The sequence below is a fragment of the Leptodactylus fuscus genome, chromosome 4 (assembly GCF_031893055.1).
Source record: "Leptodactylus fuscus isolate aLepFus1 chromosome 4, aLepFus1.hap2, whole genome shotgun sequence".
In the NCBI taxonomy this organism is placed as follows: Eukaryota; Metazoa; Chordata; class Amphibia; order Anura; family Leptodactylidae; genus Leptodactylus; species Leptodactylus fuscus.
Window position 1 is genome coordinate 131,931,372 of NC_134268.1, and position 26,019 is coordinate 131,957,390.

The 26,019-nt window shown below is 42.1% G+C and overlaps 1 protein-coding gene and 1 non-coding gene across 2 annotated transcripts in view; both read left to right on the forward strand.

Annotated features, from left to right (window-relative positions):
- Positions 1-3,518, forward strand: part of ADAMTS16 (ADAM metallopeptidase with thrombospondin type 1 motif 16) — a 140,306-nt gene extending 136,788 nt beyond the window's left edge. Inside the window, exon 22 of the mRNA XM_075271171.1 lies at positions 3,358-3,518. Within this exon, the coding sequence (XP_075127272.1) occupies positions 3,358-3,473 (116 nt within the window). The 3' untranslated portion in view covers positions 3,474-3,518. The remainder of the gene's footprint in view (positions 1-3,357) is intronic.
- Positions 3,519-25,040: 21,522 nt separating this feature from the next.
- Positions 25,041-25,152, forward strand: LOC142201697 (U6 spliceosomal RNA). Its single transcript, XR_012715605.1, has one exon. It is a non-coding gene; the product is annotated as a U6 spliceosomal RNA (small nuclear RNA).
- The last annotated feature ends 867 nt before the right edge of the window (positions 25,153-26,019 follow it).

Here is a 26,019-nt window from a genome sequence, read left to right on the forward strand (position 1 = left end):
AAAGAAATTCAATCTTGAAGACAGCTATCGCTAGGTTCACACCTGCGTTCTTCTTTCCGTTCTGTGCTTTCCGTCTTCTGCATGCCAGAAGACGGAAAGCACAGACCGGGTCCGGCCGTGAGCGGCGGTGAGCGTTTTATGCTCTCCGCCGCGAAACCGGATTTTTTTTTTATCCAGACACAGAGTACTGCATGTCCGACTCTGTGTCCGGATTATAAAACCCGGTTTCGCGGCGGAGAGCGCAAAACGCTCACCGCCGCTCATGGCCGGACATCTCTCTCACCCATTCAAATGAATGGGTGAGAGAGACTCCTGCAGGTTTCCGTCTCCTGCCTCTGTTTTAGGCAGGAAACGGAAACCTGCAGTACGGAGAGGGCGACGCAGATGTGAACGAGCCCTGAGTTGAGGGACAGACAAAAGGAAGTCTTATTAAGATCAGAGATTGTGTGCAGAAATATCCTGAGATGTTGTCAGATATGTGTTGTGTAGTCACAGAAGGTAGCTTTGGGCAGCATCTACAGGATGTTAATCAGGTTTTATCATTGTTATTGTATTGCTGTATGATAAATAGGTGCCTTTTAAGAAATTTGTAGGCTGTTTTAGATGATCAATTCAGTGGGGTGAGATTTTACTACATGTGCTATAGCCCTACAACACATATTTTTGAGTATAACACATAAAAGAGGCAAAAATGTAAACTTATGTGTGGGTATACAATCATGTCCAACAGTACAAAACTACCACACAATTGATTAATAAAACATAATACATTTTATTAATACCTACTAAAACAGTAGAATCACATGACATATATGAGAGACAATTACATAATACAATTATGTTGCTATAAGCAAGTGGGGGTAGACAAAACTACATAGTACCAACTAGCCAGTAATAGGTAGAAAACAGATGGCCAATAACAGTTACATGAAGTAGGAATGGTCCTGGATAAGAACAACAATATATAATAATGTTTTCTACCTATTACTGGCTAGTTGGTACTATGTAGTTTTGTCTACCCCCACTTGCTTATAGCAATAGAATTGTATTATGTAATTGTCTCTCATATATGTCATGTGATTCTACTGTTTTAGTAGGTATTAATAAAATTTATTACATATTTTTGAGTTTTTTTTCGTTATTACCTACATCTTTTAATGTTGTTACTAAAGATTTATAGTATTTACCATCCCCCCCCCCCCCCTCTTTTAGGTAATGATTTTTTATTTTCTTATTTTGGGGCACATCTAATACATTAATATATTCAGTTTCTTCTATTTTGGAAGATATGCTCAGCTGAATGACATGTTCCTTTGCTTCTGATCAGAAGCACAGCATACAGTTTCAAAGAAGGTCTACACACTATTAGTTTGTTTTCTGATCAACTATTTCCAAATCTTCTTGGAGTGCAGATCAAGTAAGCATTTGTAGAACTTCTATGGATCCGTATTCTGTTTTCCATTTTTTTTTTTTTAGGAAAGCGGAGATTATCATAGCTCAAGGGGAAAGCACTCAGCTAAGTCTTTTTTTTTCCATTTGTATGATCAATTGAGGTTGGGGGTCACCATACCCCAAGTCCCACTTGATTTGCTTAAAAACTGTTTAATCAAGGAAAAGGTGCATCTAAAATTATGATAGTTCTCAGCATAATGTCCCATACAATACACTGTGGCTCCTTTATCACTTCAGGACCTGTGTTTACAGGATCCCTGATCCTGACGGATCACATTGATTTGTAGTCGGTCCTTGTGAAGGATCACACCTCGCCAAAGCCACTTTGGCCCCACCGATGGAACACCTGGCCTTGCCACGGACAAAACTGCGATCACTTTCTTACCTTTACTGTCCACTCTCAACCTGAGAGAGACCGGGTCTTATAGGATAAAACGAGACAAGCTTTCTAAAGTTTTTATATTTATTAACCCAAGAGGGTCGATACTAGACAACCAACATACATAGAGATATATGCTAGCGGATATGTTTACAGGAAGGTATGGTACAGTACAGTAAGATATAAAAAGAATAAAAGATTAGAAAAAGAAATATACCCGATTGGGTCTCTGGGGTTTCTGCTCACGAAATCCAGGGCACATGGCTTTAGAGTCCTTTAAATAGTCCACAGATGGTAGGGATTTGACTACCCCATTAACAGAATAGTCCAGGGTGCATGGTATTTCCATAGGCAATAGAGACAATAGTCCAAGGGAACAGATTCCACAGCATCACAGCACCTAGTGACACATGTCAGGAGACCAGGAAGAACAAGACACCCTGGGGTCCTGTCATGGGTGACCATATATCTCCCCTCAGCACGGTGGGCAGCTTTGCCCCCTCACCTGGTACCAGAATAACTATAAACGGCCATAACTCTCTATCAGGTGAACCCAATGTTTCGCTAAGGGCAAGATGGGGTTCCTAACGAACAATCTGAAAAGGAGCAGCACAGTAAGTGAGGAGAGAAGCTGCTCATAAGATAAGGGGCAGCAATGCTATTGTAGGTTGTAGGCTTATCTAAAAAGGTTGCTTTTCAGGATGCTTTTGAAAGGTGAAAGACAGTCTGATCATATAGGGAAAGAAATTCAATCTGGAAGACAGCATTTGAAGTCCCCATCAGATAGAGACCAAGGATGACAACCCAATCCCCTATGGGTAATGAGTTCAGTGCTGGGGCCCCTCCTAGGCCTCTGATCTGTTAGAGCCTGGGCTTGAAACGTGAACCTTCGCACTGTGCACCTGATGAATTTATTGTCATAACTGTATCATATTTTCCTGGGACCATATCATCATAAAACCATAACTGTTTAAAGTTATCCTGAGGAGTCAGATTGTCTGTTAAAAGGTGTTAGGAGGGCTCTCAGTCCACTGATCCAGGATGCCCCCTGCTAAGAATAACAAAGTTAGCACAGGCATACTAATGCTGTGCCCAGGGTCAGACATAGGGATGATAAAAGCTACTTCCAGAGAGTAATTGGGTTTGGACATTCGACACACTCTCTACATCCTGCGAATCAGGTAGAGTAAATTAACAGGGTAAATGGGAAATATATCTGAGATGGACATTGAAAAAACCATAACTCTGGGCCATTCATCACAGTCCTCTTTTTCTTTTTCTCTTTTTTTTTTTTTTTTCTTTTTTTTCATTCCTTCATTTGTAGCAGCTTCCTACTCTAGCTCAACTAAGTGTCATAAAGATAGGAATAGAAGAACCCCTATTATTGTAGTCAGTTATTATAGATGAAAGAACCCTTTATTAGGTCACCCAATGGGAAATGTAAAAACCATTTTGTCTATACAATAAGTGAAATACACTTTGACTAATACTACATAATGTTTTTTAAAAATCTGCTTTATTCACAGATGTGTTCTGCAAAGATTATTATAATTGGTGTTATTTGGTGCCCCAACATGGAGTATGTGGTCACAGATTCTATGGCACTCAGTGTTGTAGATCATGCTCCAAGTCAATACTATAAGAAGTCTGCATGGAATAGTAAATACAACTAAGATTTGAAGTTCATCAAGTGCTGTTAGTGCCTAAATTCACAGACCTCTGTAAGAATATTTATATGTGAAAAAACTTTGCACAAATAAAGTTTTTTTGGGTAGGAGAAATAAAAATGGTATATTAAGTCAAACAATACTGTACGATAGTTTCCAATGTATACAAGTCATTTGCTTCTAAAAGACTGAGTAACTTATCATTTCATGCTGGATGGTACATGGAAACTTGTAATTTCAGCAGCGACAACTGCGTGAAAATAGTGCAGAACAAATTTTATGGCTCATCTTGTTTCATTTGTTGTATGAAGGTTGTGGCTAAAGAGAACAGTTGTCTTCTACCAGTCAGTGTTCGTTTCCAAGTTGTCATTACAGATCACTTCCGACAGCTGGATTCAAGTGCTCATAAAGAAAAATGTCAGCACTGCTGGTCTTTGTCATCTGCTGTAAAAACCAACCATTGTGTAAAACTAACTGCGTTCACTTCTCCCACTGTAAAACTTGCAGACTTGATATCCAGTTTTCTGGTTTAGTCAGTTTGTTCTATTGGTGCTAATATTTTTGCTTTGTCTCATCCTTCATTATTATGTCTTAAAATACTTCATCTACTTTTCTATAATTAAAAAGGAAACGCATTGCTTACAAATAACAATATCTAACATGTCACTGTAAAGGCATTACAGCTAAATAGGTTCTTTTACATTAAATGTCAGTATTGATGAACAACACAATGCATGTGATAATGCTGAAAAAATTGGATTATGGTTTTGGTGCTACAGTATTTACTAATTTTAAATGTACTGGATTACAACAAATTTATCATGTTCGTGAATACCTCTGCACAGGTTACACTGTGTAAATTTTATTGCTAAATATTTATGAACTTGTTTTTTTAAATAAACTTTTTTTTAAATTAAAATATTTTGTGGTTTGTTTTATCAGAAATGATTGTTGCAATTTTTTAAAACTGTTCATAAGTAGAGATGAGCAAATGACGTTTGATCGAATAGGTATTCGATCGAATATCAGGCCGTTCGAGGTATTCGATTCCAATCGAATACCACGCGCTAAATGCAGAAAAAATTTGTATTCCCTCCCACTTTCCCTGGGGCGTTTTTTGCACCAATATCTATGCAGGGGAGGTGGGACAGGAACTACGACAATGTAGGCATTGAAAAAAATAGAAAAAAAACATATTGGCTGCCGAAAACATGTGACCTCCGATTTATAAGAATAGTCAGCGCCATCTTCGTCACATTTGCGGTGAGAGATAGGGAGAGAAAGAGATCTACTGAGGGCTAGATAGGTATTAACTTCTAGTAGGCAGGAAAAAAACAGAACAAAAACAGCTCTTTTCAGAACTATATACTGCAGGGAGAGTAGTTGAGCTTTCCACGGGGTGTCCCCCCAAAACAGGGATGCAGAGCAATTAGGTCCAGCTATATACGCTCAACCCAGCTTTCCTCGGTGTATAGACCATAAAAAGCGCACTACTATACATCTAAAAATGCGTAAAGCTAGCGCGAAGGGACGGGGGTGTGGAAATGCAGATGGGGAGCAAGGTTGCAGTCAACCAACAGGGTCTACCGTGCCTACTGTTCTGCGGCAGCAAGCATTTCGCTTCCCCACAGTCCCCGGCTTGATGGCCACATTTAAGTAGGGTGCAGGGTACAACACTAACCAGACCCGAGTACCAGGAAGAGGTGTTACAATGGCTGGCGGATAAGGCTTCCAGCACATTCTCCACCAGCCAGTTAGCCTCTACCTCAACTCCTCCTCCTACCCAACAGTCTGGTCCTCCTTCCTCACAACATGCCCCATCTTCCCAGCAAAGTAATCCTACCTTTCCCACCTCCCAGGAGCTGTTTTCGGGCCCATTCACTGTCCCTCTCTCTGTCCCACCACGTCCCGAATCACCTGAGGTACCAGATCAGTTTCTGTGTCCTGATGCCCAAACACTGGAGCATCCATCTCCTGTTGTTGTTGTTGTTGTTGTTGTTGTTGTTGTCCAGCAATCAGCCCTCAGTGATGACGATAACGAGACACAGTTGCCATCAGGGCAGCCTGTTGCCATGGTCTGTGTGGAGGAGGAGGAGGAGGTGGTGGACGACAAGGACACTGACCCGACCTGGACAGGGGGGGATGTCAAGCGGGGAAAGCAGTGTAGATGTGGAGGGAAGTGCAGCACCAAAGAGGGTGGCTAGAGGCAGAGGCATGTCCAGAGGCAGAGGACCGCTGCTTCACCGAAGCCAGGCCACAGCCAGCAGGGCCCAAAATGTTCCCTATTCTAGCCAGCCTAGAAAAACTCCCACATCAAGGAAACGGTCTTTGGTCGTGTGGAAATTTGTTAATGTGTGTGCGAGGACAAATGTAGTGCGATTTGCACACTTTGCAACCCGAAACGGAGTAGGGGCTCTGAAAAAAGCAACCTTACGACCACTGCCATGCGCCGTCATTTGGAATGCAAGTACTGGGCTCATTTGGAGAGAGCAAACACAGGACAATCGATGTCCGGCGTTGCCGCCACTGCCTCTCCCACTGTTGCCAGTGCTGGCGCTGCAGTCCAGACCAGCAGCCAGGAAACCCCCACATCTGCCTCTGCCACTTTGGAGACTTCTCCCTCATCCTTCCTTCTTCCTGCCTCAGCTCCTTCTCCTGCACCATCATGCGCCTCTTCCCAGCAACCCACCATCTCCCAGACGTTTGAGCACAGGCAAAAATACAGCGCTACCCACCCCCATGCACTATCCTTAAACGCGCACATCTCCAAACTCCTGGCCCAGGAGATGTTGCCGTTCTGGCTTGTGGAAACTCAGGCCTCGCTATGCCGTCCCTAGCCGTCACTACTTCTCCCGCTGTGCCGTCCCCACCTTGCACCAGCATGTGTCATGCAACATCAGGCGGGCCCTAAGTTCCACGCTTTGCACAAAGGTCCACCTGACCACCGACATGTGGACAAGTGTATGCGGACAGGAACACTACATTTCACTGATGGCACACTGGGTGAATGTAGTTGAGGCTGGGACCCAGTCAAAAATTGGGGCGGTCTACCTCATTTCCCCACCCAACATTCCTGGCAGGGGCTCTGAATCACCACCCTCCTCCTCCGCCTCTGCCATCACATCGACCCCAGCTACCTGCTGGAAACACTGCAGCACAGACGTGGGGAGACGTCAGCAGGCTGTGCTGAAGCTCATCAACTTGGGGGACAGACAGCACACTGCCTCCGAGGTGAGGGATGCCCTCCTCGATGAGACGTCAACATGGTTTTCGTCGCTGCACCTGGGCCCAGGCATGGTCGTGTGTGATAACGGCCGGAACCTGGTAGCTTGCCAACCTCCAACACGTTCCATGCCTTGCTTGTGCGCCCTCTTTTGCAAGTCTACAATAGCCGCTACTAGCCTCCGAAGCCTCCAGCAACGCGTCAATCTGCCAGAACACTGGCTGTTGTACGATGTCCCCACACGCTGGAACTTGACATACCACATGTTGAGCAGAATGTGTGAGCAGCAGAGACCCTTGATGGAGTACCATCTTCAAAACCCAAGGGTTCCTCAGGGCCAGCTCCTGCAGTTTCTGCACCATGAGTGGACATGGATGGCAGACTTATGCGAGATCTTGCATGTCTTTGAGGAGTCAACCAAGAGGGTCAGCTGTGATGACACACTCGTGAGTGTAAAAATCCCGCTCCTGTGTGTGATGCAAGAATCCCTCATCGCCATCATGGAAAACGCATTGTACGCTGAGGAGTAATGCATAGGAGCAAAACCATCCCAGCAGGATAGTCAGGGCACACTCCTGTCCGCTTCACAGCGTATATTGAGGGAGGAGGAGGAGGAGGATGATGAAGTGGCAGATGATCTCATTGTCACACAGAAGGCTAGCGGGGAAGTTCATTCCATCCCATTACTGCAGCGCGGATGGGGCGAAATGGAGGAGGAGGAAATGGAGAGTGACCATTCCGGTGGGGGCAGTCATGCCAAGTAACACTCTGGCACACATGGCTGAATTCATGTTGGGGTTCTTTTCAACTGGCAAACGCATTGTCAAAATCCTGGAGAGCAACCACTACTGGATTTTTACAATCCTCAACCCCCAGTATAAAAATATCTCTACTTCTATTCTGGTAGAGGGGAGGGCCAGTCCCATCTGTTATTGCCACAAGCAACTGGTCCAAAATATGATGGAGATGTTTCCATCAACTCTCGTTGGCTGCAGAGAGGAGTTCCTCCAACAGGCTAACAACTGCCATCCGGTCCACACCCACCAGGGGCACACTCTCCAAGGTCTGGGACACATTAATGGCACCCTTTCACCAAACTACCACCACTGAGGAGCCTAGTGTCACCAGGAGGGATAAGTATAGGCACATATTGCGGGAGTACCTGGCCGACCCCAGGCCTGTTCTCTCCGATCCCTCTGCACCCTATACTTATTGGGTCTCCAAGTTGGATTTGTGGCTGGAACTTGCGCTGTACACATTTGAGCTCCTTTCCTGCCCTGCCACCAGTGCGCTTTAGGAAAGGGCCGGCTGTCAGCTGACAGTGCTGACCAGCTGACACTGATCAAAATGAACAGCCACTGGAAAGACCCATCATTTTCATGTCCACCGGTGTCAAGCACTCTGACAAAGTTTCTTGTGTGTGCTCACCCTCTAACCTAATGCTAAGCTAAGATCAGCATGTGCAAATAAAACACTAGCCACAATTGTATGTTCCTGCATACATAAAGTATACTCAAATTCCCCAGATACACGTATATAGAGTATTGTGCTCAGCAACAGGTACAAGGTAAATGCTTATTTCCAGAGAACTGAATAGCCAGTGGTGCAAAAGAAACAAAGTGCAATAATAAAGGTTCGGGACAACAACAAAAAAAACTGTACTTAAAGGAAAATGCACACAACTCCACCATGTGCTAAGAGAAGACTGGCAACCTCACAACCTCTCCACAGCAACTGTGGAGATGAAGATCTACTCCTAACATTTTGTTCCTTGCACTGCTCTTCTATGTTTGTTCATTGTCACAGTCACAACAGGATAGTATTTGATCAAGTTAAGTTTATTTCAAAGGGGTTATCCACATTCTATTACAGATGACCCATCCTTAGGATAGACCATTAATGTTAGATCTATATTTGACAGCCAGGACTCCTGCAGATGAGCTGTTCTGAAATAGCATGTCTCATTTGCCATACAAGGCACTTCCCCAGAAACTTTAAAGATCTGTAGTACCTAAACCCACCACTACAATTAGTACAGTAAGTGGCCAGCATGTAAACATTACCAGCTTATCTATGGGTGTCCAAGGTTACAGACCCCCACAAACCTAACATCAACGACCTATCCTAAGGATAGGTCATCAACAGTAGAACATGGATATCCCATATAAGGGTTAGGCTCAATGCACACTTGAGTTACAGACTTCCTGTGGTCTGTTCTTAAAAGCAGTTACAGGTAATTTACGGTACCCCTTTGGGATCTGATCCCGTGTCTGGTTATAAAAAGAACCAGTGAAAAATCCCTATTACCTCTCTGTTTTGTTCTCTCTATACCAGTGGAGTAGAGTTTCTACAAGTACATTTGATAAAATGACAACACAATAGTTCTTTGGTGTGTTTTCAGATGCTTTTTATTAGGTTTTCAAAAATAACAAGATAACAGAGAACATACATTATCAAGACAGAACCAGAGTCTGGAGAAAGGGTGAATTACAGAAGAGTTATACAGTTTAGCACATCTAGAACATATGCCACATTACAGAGACCTCAGCTTTCACGTCACAGACTCTAAAAGGAGCTAACAAAATCAATTGAAACAGATCACAAGCTTATCCTGAAGGGGGCATTCATTAGTTCATTGTACCTCTGTTAGGTGACCTTATCATCTCAGGGATATATGTTCCATCTGTTATATATTGGGAAAAAAAATGTGAAAATTCTAATTTCCCACACTTTAAATACCCGTATAAGACTAGGTCCCATTCCCTAGGACCCAACAATAAACTTCATGGTGTGCATGAACACAGGCATATCATAGCTTGTCATTCAGAGATTGGATCTTTTGAGAAATGCAGACATTTCCTTTGGATGGTATAGCAAGTCCAAAAAAAGCTTCTGGCTGCCATTTGACTCTTATTTCAGACACCAGTTTCCCAAGAGCACTTGAATGGCCTCTTCATAAAACAATTAAGATGGGAAGTTCCACAGAAAATCTGTGCCACAAGGGCAGGTATGCAAAAGTCCTGGTACCACTGAAGAATAGTCAGAGATCACTAGGCCCCTAATTTGTATGCATTTTAATCCTTAGCTTCAGGAAATCCAATGTTGGGATATAATCAATATGAATCCAAGCATCATGGGCATGGACATAGTGTGTATACTCTATTCCTTTGGTGTTTAGATCTCACCATGAATCAAGCAATTGAGAGTTGTTCAGAAAGTGGTACACCGCAGTATCATAGACTCTGGGCAGATAACCTTGTCTCGCGGGGGTGGTGATCCCCTATGATGGAGATGACTGCATTCCAATTCCCAGTGGCAATGGGGGTCAGCCAGCACCCAATCGTTCACATCGCTGAAAAACAAGAAATTAGCACTGCTTAGGCAATTTGTTTTAAATTGAGATTTCATCCCCAGAGGACTACAGAAGAACTAAGGCCAGGCATCCTCAGGCATTTGACCAAACAATTGGGAAGAAAGACTGTAATAGAGGAGGATCAGGACACCAACTTTATTATGTACTACAGAACACACATGTACTAATCCTACCCAGAGACATTACATGTGAAAATAGTCATTGCTGGTTAGGTGTGTCTCCTGAATGAGTACAACATTTAGCTTCCAGCCTCAAAAGGCATAGAACGATAAGGCGTTTAACTATAGATCAAAGCCCCTTAACATTCCAGGAAGCTATGAGCATGTGGAAGGAAAATAAATACAAAGTCCTGGAGTACTAACACTTTCATTATCTCTTCCCATGGAGATCAACTCTTCTCCTTCGCCAAAATCTGCTCAACAAATGCACAATACAATAGTGGAAATAGAACTGTCTGGGAAGTAGAAATTAATCCTTGTGTCCCTGGGTGTCCTTCACTTTTGCTCATAGTTAACTCTAAGTAAAGGTTGTAAGGCAGCAGTGAACAGTGGACACCGCTGGGCCATGCCTTGTGACATAAAAGAAAAAGATCTCAAAAACAAAAGGGAATATAGACACCGAGCAGACCGTAGTGTAGTATTTTTACAAGCGTTTAGAGCGTTTAAACAGATGAATGACGCTCACCTTGTAGGGTTGTGAGCCCAAGTCACAACTCTGAAATCGCACTAGTATTTGTATGTTGGTCCTGTTTCCATTCATAATTTGCTATTTTATTTACCATTGCATCCGCGGCCATTCCTGTCTTATTGTGCCCATGTGTTTGGAGGATGCAGTTTTGAGAGCCACGTGAGGGGATAGAACCCCTGCCCCTATGTTAGTAGGGTTCTTAATCGCTTGAATTTAACAGCTGCTCCGGACCGCTTCTAACAGACGCTGGCAGTTTGCGGCGTCTGTTACACCTCGGGGCGCCTCGGACCGGCACACAGATCTGCGCATGCGCGGGCCGGCCGAGCAGACGCATGCGTGCTCTGCTTTTTGAGACGCGCTGCTGCAGATTGATACGGGCGCACGTGTACTTTAGTGCGCGTGCGCCCGCGCGGGAAGCAGCAGCGTCCTCTATCCACTCCCACCAATGATTTAAATCACCGTGCTTTCCGCTGGGCTGTGAACCCTCTCTCCCAGCGGTGAAGGTAAGATACTCTGATATATTATCGATTTTTTTATCCTGGAGCTTTTGAGTTGAACTTGTGCTGGACTGAATTGGGCACGGTCCAGTACTGAATTATGGGTCATACCTATTCATTGTTTTTGAAGCCTCCATAACCCCCTTGTTTGGGCATTGGGGAGTATTATGTCAGGCAAACGTTAATAGAACAAGTAAAAGGGACTGGTTAGTATATAAAAGAATTTTTTGAAGGCCAGTGAATTTGGGACATGGACTTAAAACTTAAAAGATAGAGATTGTCATCTCCTAACACTACTGTGTGTATATCATGATTTTTTGAACGTTCAAATGTGTTCTATGGCGCATATAGATGCTGGGTATACTTCTTTTGTTTGTTTGTTGATGTCACACTATATTTTATGTATTTTGATTGTAGAAACTATTACACCTGAAGAAGGGCGTGGTTGTACGCCCGAAACGCGTTGTGTGTGAGTTTGATGCCAATAAATCTGTATTTGCCAATAAGAAGAGCGCAGTTCCTTTTTTGCCGGATTTATCCGGATTGGTCCTTTGTGTATAAAAGAAAAAGAATTATGATATCATTACCCGCGACAAGTAATGACCACTTTTTGTGAGGACTACTTACTAAACAAGTGAGGCAGAATGAACCCCAGGGTAAGGCATGAGCAGGGGTAGGAATAGAGAGACCGATATAACTGGTGACGGTTGTTCATATAGAGTATCCCTACCAAGTGGCCTTAGGAACATATCCCACAGAGTGCTGGGGGGAAAACATTAACCCAATAACATGCAGGGGAGTAAGTAAGGAGAGTTTCCTTCTGAAGAACCTACACCCAGCTCACAACCACCCAACATGATGAGAAACAAACATAGTCAGTAAGGATCAGAATGGTCCACAGGCGTACCAGTAAATTCTGAAGAGACCCCAAAGTATAATAATATGTTTCATGGTTCTCTTCACTGTCTGCCCCCCTTATTTGGGGACTGGGAATTCTCCTGCTGCCAGGGTAGTGATGTGTTCATTTCATATTGGATATATGTGCAGAAGCCCTTGGCTTTGTTGCCTGAGTTTTCACTTCTTCATACAGTATATATCTGAATGTTAGTAGGTTGGAGCTACTGATATATACATCCTCACATGAACTGGAAGTCCTGGGGTGGTTTTTTTTATAACTAGTACTGGGTCTATACATCCTTATTATCTATATATCTTATCTATATATCTTTTTATTCCAAGTCACAAAGGGACTTCATCAACCACAACTATGTCCTATAGTCCTCTTTGTATGTTTTAGCTAGCCTAGTCATACAGTTTGTTTCCATTAAAAACTCCTTTGCTAGCTAATACATATTTCTTATTGGAACAGATTACTGTTTGTTACTGTAAACATTAGTGGACTTCACCCAAGAAAATACTAGAACCAGAACATAAATTAGATACAGACTAGAGTTGGCTTCATTTATCCTTAGGAATATAACTGAACATTATGGATTGTAAATTAAATTACTTCAATTTCTCAGGACACGCAGGTTAAAGTGGTGTGCCTGTGAAAAACCACAACGGGAACATTTTTTATGAAAATGAGTTCATATGTACAATTTGGCAGCTTTGAGATAACTAATCTAATCACGGTACTTTACTGAATATGAAATCTGGCTTCAGACAGGTCATTGGTGGGCAAATAAAATACTGGAAAAAATTACTGCACAAGAATAGCCTTACCACACAAGTAAGTGTTCAACACTTATGGACTTATGATCAGGGGGTCTGATCACAAATGCAATGCATTACAATGTTAATGCAGCGCAATACATTGCAAAAAGTCGTCATTTCTTTTGCAGGTTACATAGAGTAGCCTGCAAAAGAAAATAATTGCAGACAGGTCGGGGAGCCTTTACGAGCTTGTTCGGGGGGGGGGCCCATGATCACTGACAAAATGGCAGTGCATACACGCCACCAGGAAAATGGCACCTCAGTTAGCTTTGACAGATGTGGGCTTAATGCCCGAGATTGGGCATTAGCACACGGTGTCTGCTGTATAAAACAGCAGACACCAGCCGGCTATGGTGGCCGCCCGACTTCCAAGTGGCCGCCATAGTTAAACACCTGGCATCTGCCGTACTGTCGGGAAGGGATGAAAAAGGTCTGTTAATGTCCATTTTTGATAGCCACTTGGCATCTACTCTGTTTCTGATTTGCAATTTTTAATGGCCGTGTCACATCCTTTTTTAACTAAGTGCTAATTTTTAAATTTGTAAATCAATTGACAGAAACAAAATAGCTTTAGATGGTTGACCATGTGTTTTAATTGACCTGGTTTAATTATCCTATATTTATTTTTCTGATTCCTTTACTTTACCAGATTATTGTTTTTTGGCTACCTTAAAACATGGGCACTCTGGCAACTTTATTTTTTCCATAGCCTCTGGACTCCTTCACAAATAACAGCCATGGTTAGTCAGAAGTAGTAAACTCCTCTAATTCATTAAAATGCTAATGACTGAATTATATGAAAGCAAAAATGCTGCAAACTATACCTCTAATTAATTATACCACATTAATAAATGGTACTAATTTTACAAATAATTAGGTGTGTTCTATACCCAGACAAGAGAGATTATTCTTTTTTTTTTTTCCTCACATGGCCTATACAGCAAACTGGATTATACATATTGCTCCCACATGACCTTTTGCCATAGGTGACTGCAGCAAAAATCGGTATTGCCCATCTTTCTGACCACTCCCCTATTACATGCTCTGACGAACTTTTGCCTCCCGAAATGCTCTCTAACACCTAGAAACTGAATGAGTGGATCTTGCTTTATGCTCAATGTCTAGCAGACCACAAACAGTCCATCATTAATTTTGAACAAGACCATTCCCGGGACCACCTCTCCTTCTATGCAATGGGAAGCTCTGAAATGTGTTCTGAGGGGAGGTATTGATAAAATAATCGGTGGCCTAAGGAAAGGAAAAGGAACATCACTCGTACCTGTAACGTCCCTTGCCCTTTCCTTAGGCTGCTAATTGGCACTCAGTGGTCACGTTCAGCGAGGACTTCCACTGGATCAACACTCCAGGAGCAGCAGGACCGGACCATAGTAGGAGACAGGTGAGTGTTTTTTTTGTTTTTGTTTTTTTTTTCATATTCCCTGGCCTCCTTGCCAAAAATGGTTTATCCTGGTCAACAGTTTTAAGGGGATATGCAGGAGTATTATTATTTAGGGGGAACACAGGGCACGCTATTAATTGATGGGCACTCTTAATTTATAGGTGTCTTCCCTGAACATAACTTTTAATGCAGATAGAAGAGGAGGGTTATAATGTATCGTTCCTTCTTTACCAGTATTGGGTCAACTGTCACCTTGTATTTATACAGAACAGCTGAAGTAGTGATGTTGACAAGACAATGGGCAGCCAAACACTTTTACTGTACTTGGCTGTAGAGGTCCCACTAAATTGACATCACTGCTACAGCCTCTCCGTATACAAAGTAGTGAAGGTGACAGGTGGTCCAGCACAAGAACAGAGTGGAGCATGCAGGTAAGTGTCAGTGCATTTTTCGTTTATAAGCCTCCCATGCTGCATGCATTATAATGTCTGATCCTGGACAATCTCTAAGAGGGCATACAGGGGGTATTAATAACTAAGGGGATCCTGGGCCGGCGTTAGGGGGGGCAAACTGGGCCAATACTATGGAGATCTATGCTGGAGCTATGACTATGTGGAAGATGGGACAGGGCACGATTACGTCATTGCATTCTACAGTTAGAAGTTAGTTGGCTTCAGTTGAGATCATAAGGATGTCCAGCAACCATTGGATGTCATTGATTGAGATGGGTGTATATTAGAGCATAATATACAACATGGCCCACAAATTCTTCATGTAAAGAACCATTTTTCAACGTCTGTAACTGCAGCTAAGTGTTATTTCTTTTTATTTATTTAAATCTTTTATTATATTTTTGTGTGATTATAGTCATTCCTTGATCATCTTTTAGTTAACCTGGTATAAAAACCTGTTTATCTACTACTGTGCATTGAAATTCAGAAGCCATAGTACAGTCTCGCTCCTATATAGGCACCTATATACATGGTACATAGAATAGAATAACCATGTACATGACATGCCATGGCACAGATCACACACTCCATGCACTGCAGTATGAAATATGTCTACAATATGGCAAAGGATGGAGCGTGCCACAATTTTTAGAAACAATGGATTTTGAAAATGTCTGCTTTGTGTGCCTCTATGTGGAAGAGATCTTACTTGACAGTATGAAAACTGCATTGATTATGTGTGTCAGGCTGGGTTCACATCTGCGCCTGGCATCCGTCCGCTTGCAAACCGATTAAAGAGAAAAACGGTTTGGTACAAAAAGGATTCCAAACAGTTAAGGTGGGTTCGCACCAGCACATAGTCTCCACTTTGTGGGTTTCCGTCTGCTACCCGAGAAACTGGACAGGAGACGGAAACCGGGCAGTCAGTGTCCGCCCATGAGCATCTTCTGGTCTCCGCGGTGAAACCGTGTTTTTTTTAACTGGACAAAAACTCCAGCATGTCTGACTTTGTGTCTGGTTAAAAAAAAAAAAAGGTTTTGCAGCAGAGGCAGAAGAGGCTCACGGGCGGACACTTTGCAAACCAATTCAAATGAATGGGTTTGAAAACTGACTGCCGGTTTCCATCTCCTGTCCAGTTTCTCAGGCAGAAGATGGAAACCTGCAAAGCGGAGACTGGGCGCAGGTCTGAACCTGCCCTTAGACAGCGGATTCTTAAATCCACTTTTTTAGACGGATTAGTCAATGGCTGTCCATTCAAGAAAACTGACCATTTGTGTCAGTTTGTGTCCATTTGTGTCCATTTGTGTCTGTTTTTGACCAATCCATTTTTTTTTCTTCCCCCTTCTTCGTTCTGAGCATACATAAGAGGAAATAACATTCATTTGTCACCAAGTCAGACAATATGTTTTCTAGGGATCCTTCTGGATTCCAGGAGACAAACTCTTTTCTATCACCAGAAAACCAGGAAATTTTAATAGCAAATATATCCTTCTTCAGCAACACTGCTCAGTCTTCAATTTGTGATATCATGACAATAAATGGCTCATTGACTTCTATGATTCCAGTGGTTCAACAGGAATTTCTTATTTTTGGGCAAAAAAGTCAAAATGCCATCAACATTATGAAATTCCCTTTGCTAGTGACTACTGAAATGAAACTTACAGAGGGCAGCGCCTTGGTATCCAGCCCCTCAAGTCCTGCTAAAAAAAACGTTGCAAGTGGCTGGGAGTGAGAAACTCACACGTCTTCCTACTTTGTCCAAGGAGGATCCAATTCAAGCAAGGCAGTACCCAAATGCAGTTTACCATTGATAATAAATGCTTAGGTTAAATATGGAATCCCAGTTGCAAAGAAACCATATCAAAATACTTTCAGACAATGTGACCACTGTCGCATACCTGAAAAACAGGGTGGGACAAGGTTATTAAGACTTTGGAAAATTGTGATTCAGACCTTGTGGTTCAATTCAGACATTCATTTAAAAAGTGTAGAAAATATTACTGCAGATTATCTTAGCTGAGTCCAGACAAAAGAAGAGGAATGGATGATTCTTATTCTTATGGTAGAGTTGGAAGGGACCTCAAGGGCCATCGGGTCCAACCCCCTGCGAGTGCAGGTTTTCCTAAATCATCCCAGCTATATGTTTATCCAGATTCCGCTTGAAGATTTCCATTGATGGAGCGCCCACCACCTCCCGTGGCAGCCTATTCCACTCTCTCACTACCCTCACTGTCAGAAAGTTTTTCCTAATGTCTAATCTGTATCTCTTTCCCTTTAGTTTCATCCCATTGCTTCTTGTACTTCCTTGTGCTAATGAGAATAGGGTAGATCCCTCTGCACTGTGACTACCTTTCAGATATTTGTAGACTGCTATTAAATCTCCCCTCAGCCTTCTCTTCTGCAAACTAAACAATCCCAGTTCTTTTAGCCGCTCCTCCCAGGATTTTCTCTATAGAGTGGGAAATTTCAGAAGTGGACTTTTTACCTTCAAAACAAAACCATCATGTCTTGACCTTTTATTCTCTGCTCCATCAGCACAATCCAGAGAAGGTGGATGCATTCTCTATACCATGATATATGATTTCCCCCTGTTTTCCTTGATTGCAAGAGTGCTATTGAAGATCCAAGAAGAAAGCAACCATTGCACCTCACTGTTACGGTCGTCTCTATGCCCAGACCCAGAATCTGGACTGCAGACTGCACCGCTAAGGGAACAGGGGAGGGAGACTTTCCCTGACGCTACGGTGGCTAGCTAGGCCCTGCCTGCGGGTGGTGGTCAGCTGTTCTCAAGCTAGCCTTGGCCCCGACAACTCCTGGCTCTCTAACACGAAGGCCTAGCCGACAGAAAGGGTGACAGCTACAAGAGATTTAGGGACTGGGGATACTAAGGTGGTCACCCCTACAGAAACCAAGGTGCAGCTGCAGACAACACAAACAGGATGGGATGTGCTGGACAACAGACACGCAGCACAACACAATACGCAAAAAGAGAATGAGGAGAGGGACAGTACAGAGGTGAGGAAAGGGTTAACACAGGACTTTTGCAAAACAAACTGGAACCCAAACCTCACAAATAACCAGATAGTGCCAGGCAAACAGAACTGAAGGACAGGGTACAGTAGAAGTGTGGAGGGGAAAACCAGACTCACACACAAGGCAACACTCACACCACTTCCTAGTCAGTTGTAATTCCACAAAACACTACTCCTCCCTGAGCCACGAATTCCAGTTGGTAACAACGAAAACCAGCAATTAGTGAAGCCAGCCCTCTTCCTAATAAAGGCCCCAGAATCGTCCCATAAGATAATGTTAACAACCATCACCTGAGGTTTGATCCAAAAGACCTCAAGTAAATTCTGAAGGCCGATACTCAATGCCCAAACAGATGGCCCAATGGCAAGGAAACCACCAGAAGACCCCAGACCACCGTATCAAAACCCCGACCAAACCCCACCAGAAAAACACACAATTTTTATACAGGTCGTGACACTCACTGGCTGCAAAAAGGGTCTGGTTTCCACTACTCCTTCATCTTTCAGAGGGTCAATACTGAACTCTGACTCAAGTGTCTGATTTTCTTCTACAGGGCTCTCTCAGTCATCCACAGATACACCAGCTCCACTTAATGGCCTGGAGGTTGAACATAGGCTCTTAAAAGGCAAATGTTTCTCAGACGCAGTCAATTCTACTATCGTGAATTGCAGGAAACCTGTCACTTGAAATATTTATCAAACAATTTGGAAGATTTCTTCTTCTGTCCTGAATATTCCACCGATTCTGGATTTTCTACAAAGAGCTTGGTCTGAGAATCAGTTCCCTGAAAAGTGCAGATTTCAGCTTTGAGTGTCTTTATGGTTTACAAGTTGGCAGCTAACCTATTTATTAGAAAATTTCTAAAAGGAGCAAGCCACCTTAGTAATGTTTTGAAGTCTTTCATTCCTTAGTAGTATCTGAATTTAGTCCTTTCATGATTTCAGTTGTCCCTTTCAGACAATTTCTGAGATCTCTTTCAGGTTAACATCTTTTAAAACTACTTTATTACTGGCCATTACTACCACAAAGAGAGTAGTAGACCTTTTGTTGTTGAGTGTCACAGATTCCTAGTCATAAGACTTGAGGAAGCTGTTTGAAGGAACATAGGGGCAGATTTTTGAAGACTGGCGTTTTGTACATTAGTCTTAATAAAGGCCCCAACAGGCACAGGGCACAGGTGATTTATGAAGAGGCTCCACACAACTAACATAGAGGGGTTGACTACATAGAATAGATATAGTAGGATTCACCTTTAACTGCATCTGCTTGTAATATGTGGGATCCATTCAGCAATATATAATTTGCTATTATAAAAATGTGAAGTCACTGATAAATGGCAAGCAAAATATTTCATGAAGAAAGTGAAATCTATTTAGCAAATAAAACAGAGATGAGACTTATTAGTGAAATAAGCAAATAGCAGGGTGGAAATTATAATAATGATAACAGGGGAAGAAAACCAGAGGCATAGACATATGTGATCTTAACTTATAGACCCTTTACACTAGATAAGTTTACTGCTTGACTGTCGGAAACTTTTAGATTTGGAAACAAGTAGGATTCAGTAACATCTGCCCTAATATTCCCTATGTGATGACATACTAGCAGATCCCGGCTCTAATCGCTAATCTTTCTTGTCTAATTTAATTTGCTGATGCAGGCACACCCTTCTCTTTTCAAAACGCTTTTTGCTCATAAACTGCTCTGATAGATTTGTAATGCTATAGTGTTTTTTTCCTACAGACTAAATGTTGAAATTTTTTATAAATAAATTGCTCTAGTTAGAAACCAAGTGCCTTTATATATGAAGACTACTCTTACTGTGTTTACCCAAAAATAAGACAGTGTCTTATATTAAATTCTCGTCCTAAATATAGGACATGTCTTATTTTCGGGGGATGTCTTTTGGAGTGGGGGGGCAACCCGCTCCATAAGACATGCAGGAGGTTAAGGAGGGGGGGGGCAGGTATGCTACCTACCTTCCCCATCTTTGTAGCAGTGCTGGTGCTGCTGTTGATTGCGGTGGCAGAAGTAGTGGGAGTGGCTTAACGAGGCTGTGGGCATTGCATCCGGCTGAATGCTGTGCACTGTGCTCCATGTACACAGTAAAGCTGCCTCCTGCCTCTTCTGTTCTATCCACTGCTCCAGCTGCTGTGGGATGAGCTGGGAGAGTGGACTCCCCGCAGCATATGCACATCAGGAATCTCCCAGCTCATCCTACGGTATCACATATGGTATCACAGCAGAGGCAGCAAATAGTAATATTTTGGGGGATGCCTTATTTTCGGGGGGTGTCTTATATTACGCAATTAACCAGAAATCTCCCCCATGCCTTATTTTCGGGGAAGACCTATTTTCAGGGAAACACGGTACCAATGATTGGATTTTCCATAGCCTTCACAACAGCACTTAATAGGAAGATTTCCCTCCTATTTTAGAGACAGAAAATAGCATGGAATCTGCAAATAAAAAAGCCCCTCCTATACCACTTACATATGCTCCTATAGCAAAAGCCGTTTGATAATAGTATCTTGGCTCTTTCAAAGTGATCAGCAATTTGTTACAATTAGTTCGCTCTGTACATTCTGACTTAACCCTTTTGATTATACTCAATCTGGATTTTATACCTGTAGTGTCTGAGACTAATCTCTATCCATAATCCTGGCTAGCAGTGCTCCAAAAGGCCTGATCCCACCTTGCACAGTTTGCATTCCCTGAAGTTTTCAGTCACATCTGGCATATATATTTATCGACCCAATTTAATTTAGATGCTTTTTCTTTACTTCCAAATTTTCCCTTCACTTAGAATCATGTAGAATCAGGTAGAATCTCTTGTTTAAAACAGTAAAGTTTTCCACACATTGTTGCAGATAATAATCCACAAATTTACAAATGTTATCACAAAGTCCCCCAGTTCCAGAAACAATAGGTCTTCCTAGAGGATTGGAGGAGATTTTGTGGATCTTAAATGTGGGTTTGAATGGAAACTCTACTGGTAAAGCCTGTTTTAGACTAGATGTAATGATACAATTACTCTCCCATATCCTCCAATGAGGATGAAATCTTCCCTTTGAAAAGTGTTTCTTAAAGAGGATCTTTCATCAGTTGGGGCACATGCGGTTTCATACACTGCTAGAAAGCCAACAGTGCCCCAACTGATGAAGGGTCCTCTTTAAACAAAAGGCCAGGTACTTTTACACCTAATTTTAACAAATGAACCTGGCGCACTGTCAAAAGTGGAGGTTGGGGGGCATCTGGGTAATAGTGACCATAACATAATACATTTTCTTGTACACATTAAAAAGATGTTTAGTAAAAAAAACCTAAACTTCAGGAAGGCCAATTTTAACCAGCTGAGAGTGGAGCTTAGCAGCATAAACTGGGACCATGTCCTCAAAATGACAGGAACACAAACTAAATGGGACATCTGCAAAAACATATTAAATAGGAGCACTAAAAAACACATACCCTATGGGAATAAGCGGGCCAGAAATCATAGAAAACCAATATAGCTAACTAAAACAGTACAGAATGCAATGAGGGATAAAAAGGAAGCATTTAAAGTACTAAAACAAGAGAGTAGCGGCACAGCATTAAAAAATTATAAGGAGAAAAATTAATTGTGCAAAAGACAAATAAAGGAAGCGAAGAGTGAGGCTGAGAGAAAAATTGCCAAGGAAAGTAAAAGTAATCCAAAATTATTCTTCAATTACACAAATAATAAGAGAATAAAAACTGACAATGTGGGCACTCTCAAAAATAATCTGGGTGTAATGGTGGAGGAGGATGAGGAAAAAGCACAAGTATTAAATGCCTTCTTCTCTGCAGTGTTTACATAAGAAAATCCAATGGCCAACAACATGATTAGGGGTAATGTTAACTCTCAATTAAATGTCACCTGTTTAACCCAGGAGGAAGTGCGGCGCCGCCTTCAAAACACTAAAATAGAGAAATCGCCCGGTCCAGATGGAATACACCCCCAAGTTCTGAGGGAATTAAGCATGGTCATAGATAGACCCTTGTATCTAATATTTAAGGATTCAGTAATGACTGGGTCTGTACCACAGGATTGGCGAATAGCAAATGTGGTGCCAATTTTCAAAAATGGGTGTAAAATGTAAAAGACTTCTGTGGTGGATAAGATATTTGAGGGTTTTCTAAGAGATGAGGAGTATGCTGGAGTATCTCAATGTAAATAATCTTATAACACCCAATCAGCATCGGTTTATGAGGAATCAGTCCTGTCAGACTAATCTGATCAGCTTCTATAAGGAGGTCAGTTCAAGACTGGACATGGGTAATGTAGTAGACGTGTACCTGAATTTTTCAAAGGCTTTTGATACTGTTCCCCATAAACGGTTGGTATGCAACATGAGGATTTTAGGACTGGATGAAAACATGCATTTGGGTTAGCAACTGGCTCACTGACAGAAAATAGAGGGTACATGTTAATGGTAAATATACAGACTGGGTCACATTCACCAGTGGGGTGCCACAGGAGTCAGTATTAGGTCCTCTCTTGTTTAATATCTTTATTAGTGACCTGGTAGAGGGTTTACAAAGCAGGGTGTCCATATTTGCAAATGATACTAAACTTTCTAAGGTTATTACAAGGGGATCTAAGGAAGCTGGAAGCATGGGCGGAGACTTGGCAAATGAAGTTTAATGTTGACAATTGTAAGGTTATACACTTTGGTCGACGTAATATAATGCATGATTATGTACTTAATAGTAAATTACTGAGTAAGACTGCAAATGAAAAAGACTTAGGGATTTTGGTGGACAGCAAGCTTACCTTTAGTGACCAGTGTCAGGCAGATGCTGCCAAGGTAAATAAAATTATGGGATGCATCAAAAGAAGTAAAGATTCTCAAGACAAGGACATACTTATGCCTCCATACAAATCACTGGTACGGCCACACTTAGAATATTGTGCGCAATTTTGGGCCCAAATGTACAAGAAAGACATAACTGAACTTGAAAAAGTGCAAAGATGGGCAACAAAAATTATTACGGGAATGGGTGGACTGGAGTACAACAATAGATTAACAAACTTGGGGTTATTCAGTTTAGAGAAAAGACGTCTACAGGGAGCTCTAATAACAATGTACAAATACATGAAGGGACAATACAAAGAAATTTCTAAGGATCTTTTTACTCCTAGGCCAGTGATAGTGACAAGGGGAAATCCTCTACATCTGGAGAAGAGAAAGTTTCACTAGTAGCATAGAAGGGTATTCTTCATGGTAAGAACTGCAAGGCTATGGAATTCGTTGATCCAGGGGCTTTATACTGACTGCCAGATTGAAGTTGGGAAGGAATTTTTTCTCCTGAAATGGGGCAATTGGCATGAGCCTTTGCCTTCCCCTGGATCAACACTGTAGGGGATTGTAGGGTTATAGGTTAGACTAGATGGACTGATGTCTTCATCCAACCACATCTACTATGTAACTATTAATTTGTGGGAAAATAAGGCCAAAGCCTTCACATTATCAAAGTAACATAATTTGGCAGTAAGGGGAAAAGACAGGTCCATACTAAGGACTTCTAATTGTGGAGCAGTCAAAGAATGGTTGTTTCTCTTTGTTGTACGTACCCCTGGTTTTTATTTTTGTGGACATCAATTGAGGAGTATGTAGAGGATCACCCCCTCCCCCCAATAAAAAGTCCATGTGTTCCTAAAAAACCACAACATACTTCCTCAGTAGAAAATGAGGAGGCAATAAAAGATTATAGGGACCGTGAATGCACTTTATTTCGATTGTAATGCCACCGATATACTCTGTTGGACTGAAAATGCTCGCTACCGAAAACCTTGTACCCTGTCCATAAATATCCATCTTTGTCTGACAAGCATTGGATAAAATAACCACATCACAAGCCAGCAGGTTCGAAGGGAAGTACTGAGAGCTGGAGAGAAGCTCCCCTCCCTTCAATGCACAGAAAAAAGCAAAAACAAACACACATTGCAAAAGAGCTGCCTCAAAAGCAGACAAGCAAACATCAGGTGCCATGGAAATCAAGCGTCACAGCAGCAAAACGGATATGGGATGCTGAGTGTCGCATGTTGTGCAAGACTTTTTCCACCCCCGCAAAATTAAATAAAAAGAAAAATCTTTAGTGACATCCAGGAGGCCTCACAGCTTAAGGCTAAATGCCACCCCGGCCAAATGCTTATCTGCTACCATCGACATCATTCCCGTCATTTTCAATTATGCTAAATACTGAAACATGAAATCACGGAAGTACTTGACTGTCAATGCCTCCACAGTTGAACCACAAGCCAGCCATTCACACCACTCCTTACCATGTCTGGAGTGGCGTCAACACTTCTCGACCAGGTCCCAAAGGAAGGGAGGGCACAAGAAGTCCAACAAATATACTAATGGATGAATATGCCCGAAGCGCTCCAATTGAAAACGAGAGAGAGAGAGACTATTTTCAACTCCCAGAACATGACATGCTCTGAAAACAAAACTGCAAACATCTAAGCACTAAATGATGCAAGAGAGACAAAACCAGAAGGGAGGTAGAAGACAATATATTAATTGCCATAACTGTGGCCTCATTATAACACCAGAACAAGATACGTCCCACAACTCCAAGGCTGCTACAATGGGGAACACTTCAAGAAGGGTCAAATTCTTAGTCAAACCCATTGACTACCACATTTCAGCCAACCAAAGATAACCAAAGACCACACTGTACCCGAAAGAGTCGGTAGCGTCGGAAAAGAGCAGAATGTCCCTATTGTCCAAGTCCATCTCAGGAAAACAAGAGATGCCAGATTAATCCAGCAGGGAATACTTCCTCACTTTGAAATCATTGCGCAAAATACTAATTATATGGGCAAAATGTAAGTCTTACACCAGAAATTGCTAGCAACAACTGTTTGCAAAAAACCCTGCCCATCAGAAAGATCCTGACAGCAAAAGCCAACTGCCCCAGCAAGAACTGTGATCTCACCAAAGGTAGTTTCATTTTGTTCAAAAATATAAAACTGAATCAATGAGGATACCTAAGAAAGAAAGACAATTAATAGGACCCTCAATCTTGCCCGTAGTCAGCAGAATACTGAATTAACCTGCAAAGAAAAAAGAAAAACATTCAAGTAATGCAAATATGGAGTCGTAGGTCCCACAAACAGGAAATCATCCAAGTAGTGCTCGCTTCGGCAGCACATATATTTTAAAAAAATTGGAACGATACAGAGAAGAGTAGCATGACTCCTGCGCAAGAATGACACGCAAATTCGTGAAGCATGCCAAAAAAATTTAAAAAAAATCATCCAAGTAATGAATTACGATGACGCCTGCCATACAACCCATTACAAAAAATTACTAAACATCTCAAAGAAGCAGTATGATAAGAAACACCCCATGGGCAAACACATGTCAAAATAATAGCAACCTTTCAAATAGCAACCCAGTAAGTGAAAATGTTCAGGATGTACCAGAAGAAGCCTGAAACTGATTCAATTTCCGACTTGGCAAAGAGGGCACCATGGCCAGCACACATCAGCAACACTGCTCTGTCAAAGGACTCAGTCTCCTCCTTGGGTATGCCTTCATTCACTGAATCATCCAGAGGAAAAGAGAGGTGATGCATCAACCAGATTTTACCTGTCCCTTTTTTCGGAACTAAACACATTGTAGAAATATGAAAATTGGAAAACAGGGGCTTTAAGAAAGGGGCCAAACATACAACCCAATTGTATCGCCTTATTCACCTTTTCTTGAGCCACACTTGTATTCAATAGAATGTAAAGTATCAACAAAGGAAACTAATGAACTGGAAACATGAGGTAAATAAAATCCATTCAGAAAGTCATTAACTAGCAACCCTGTCTCCTGCAGTACCTATTGAGCCATGGGATCATCTATAGGCCGTTTACCGCATACTCGGATTTACGACATGCTGGTTTTTTACAGTAAATTTACAGCGGGCGGTCGTCAACCAGTTAAAAATGCTTTCATAAGTACATATAATTGGTATTGCCATATAACAACCCACACTGATTTTAGAGCAATTGGAATTTCTTCTTTATGCCCCATTTTTTTTCTACGCACTGTTTCTGATTGTACAATGTACAATGTACAATAACATCTGTTTGCCTGCTCCTGGGAGGCTAATTAGCATAT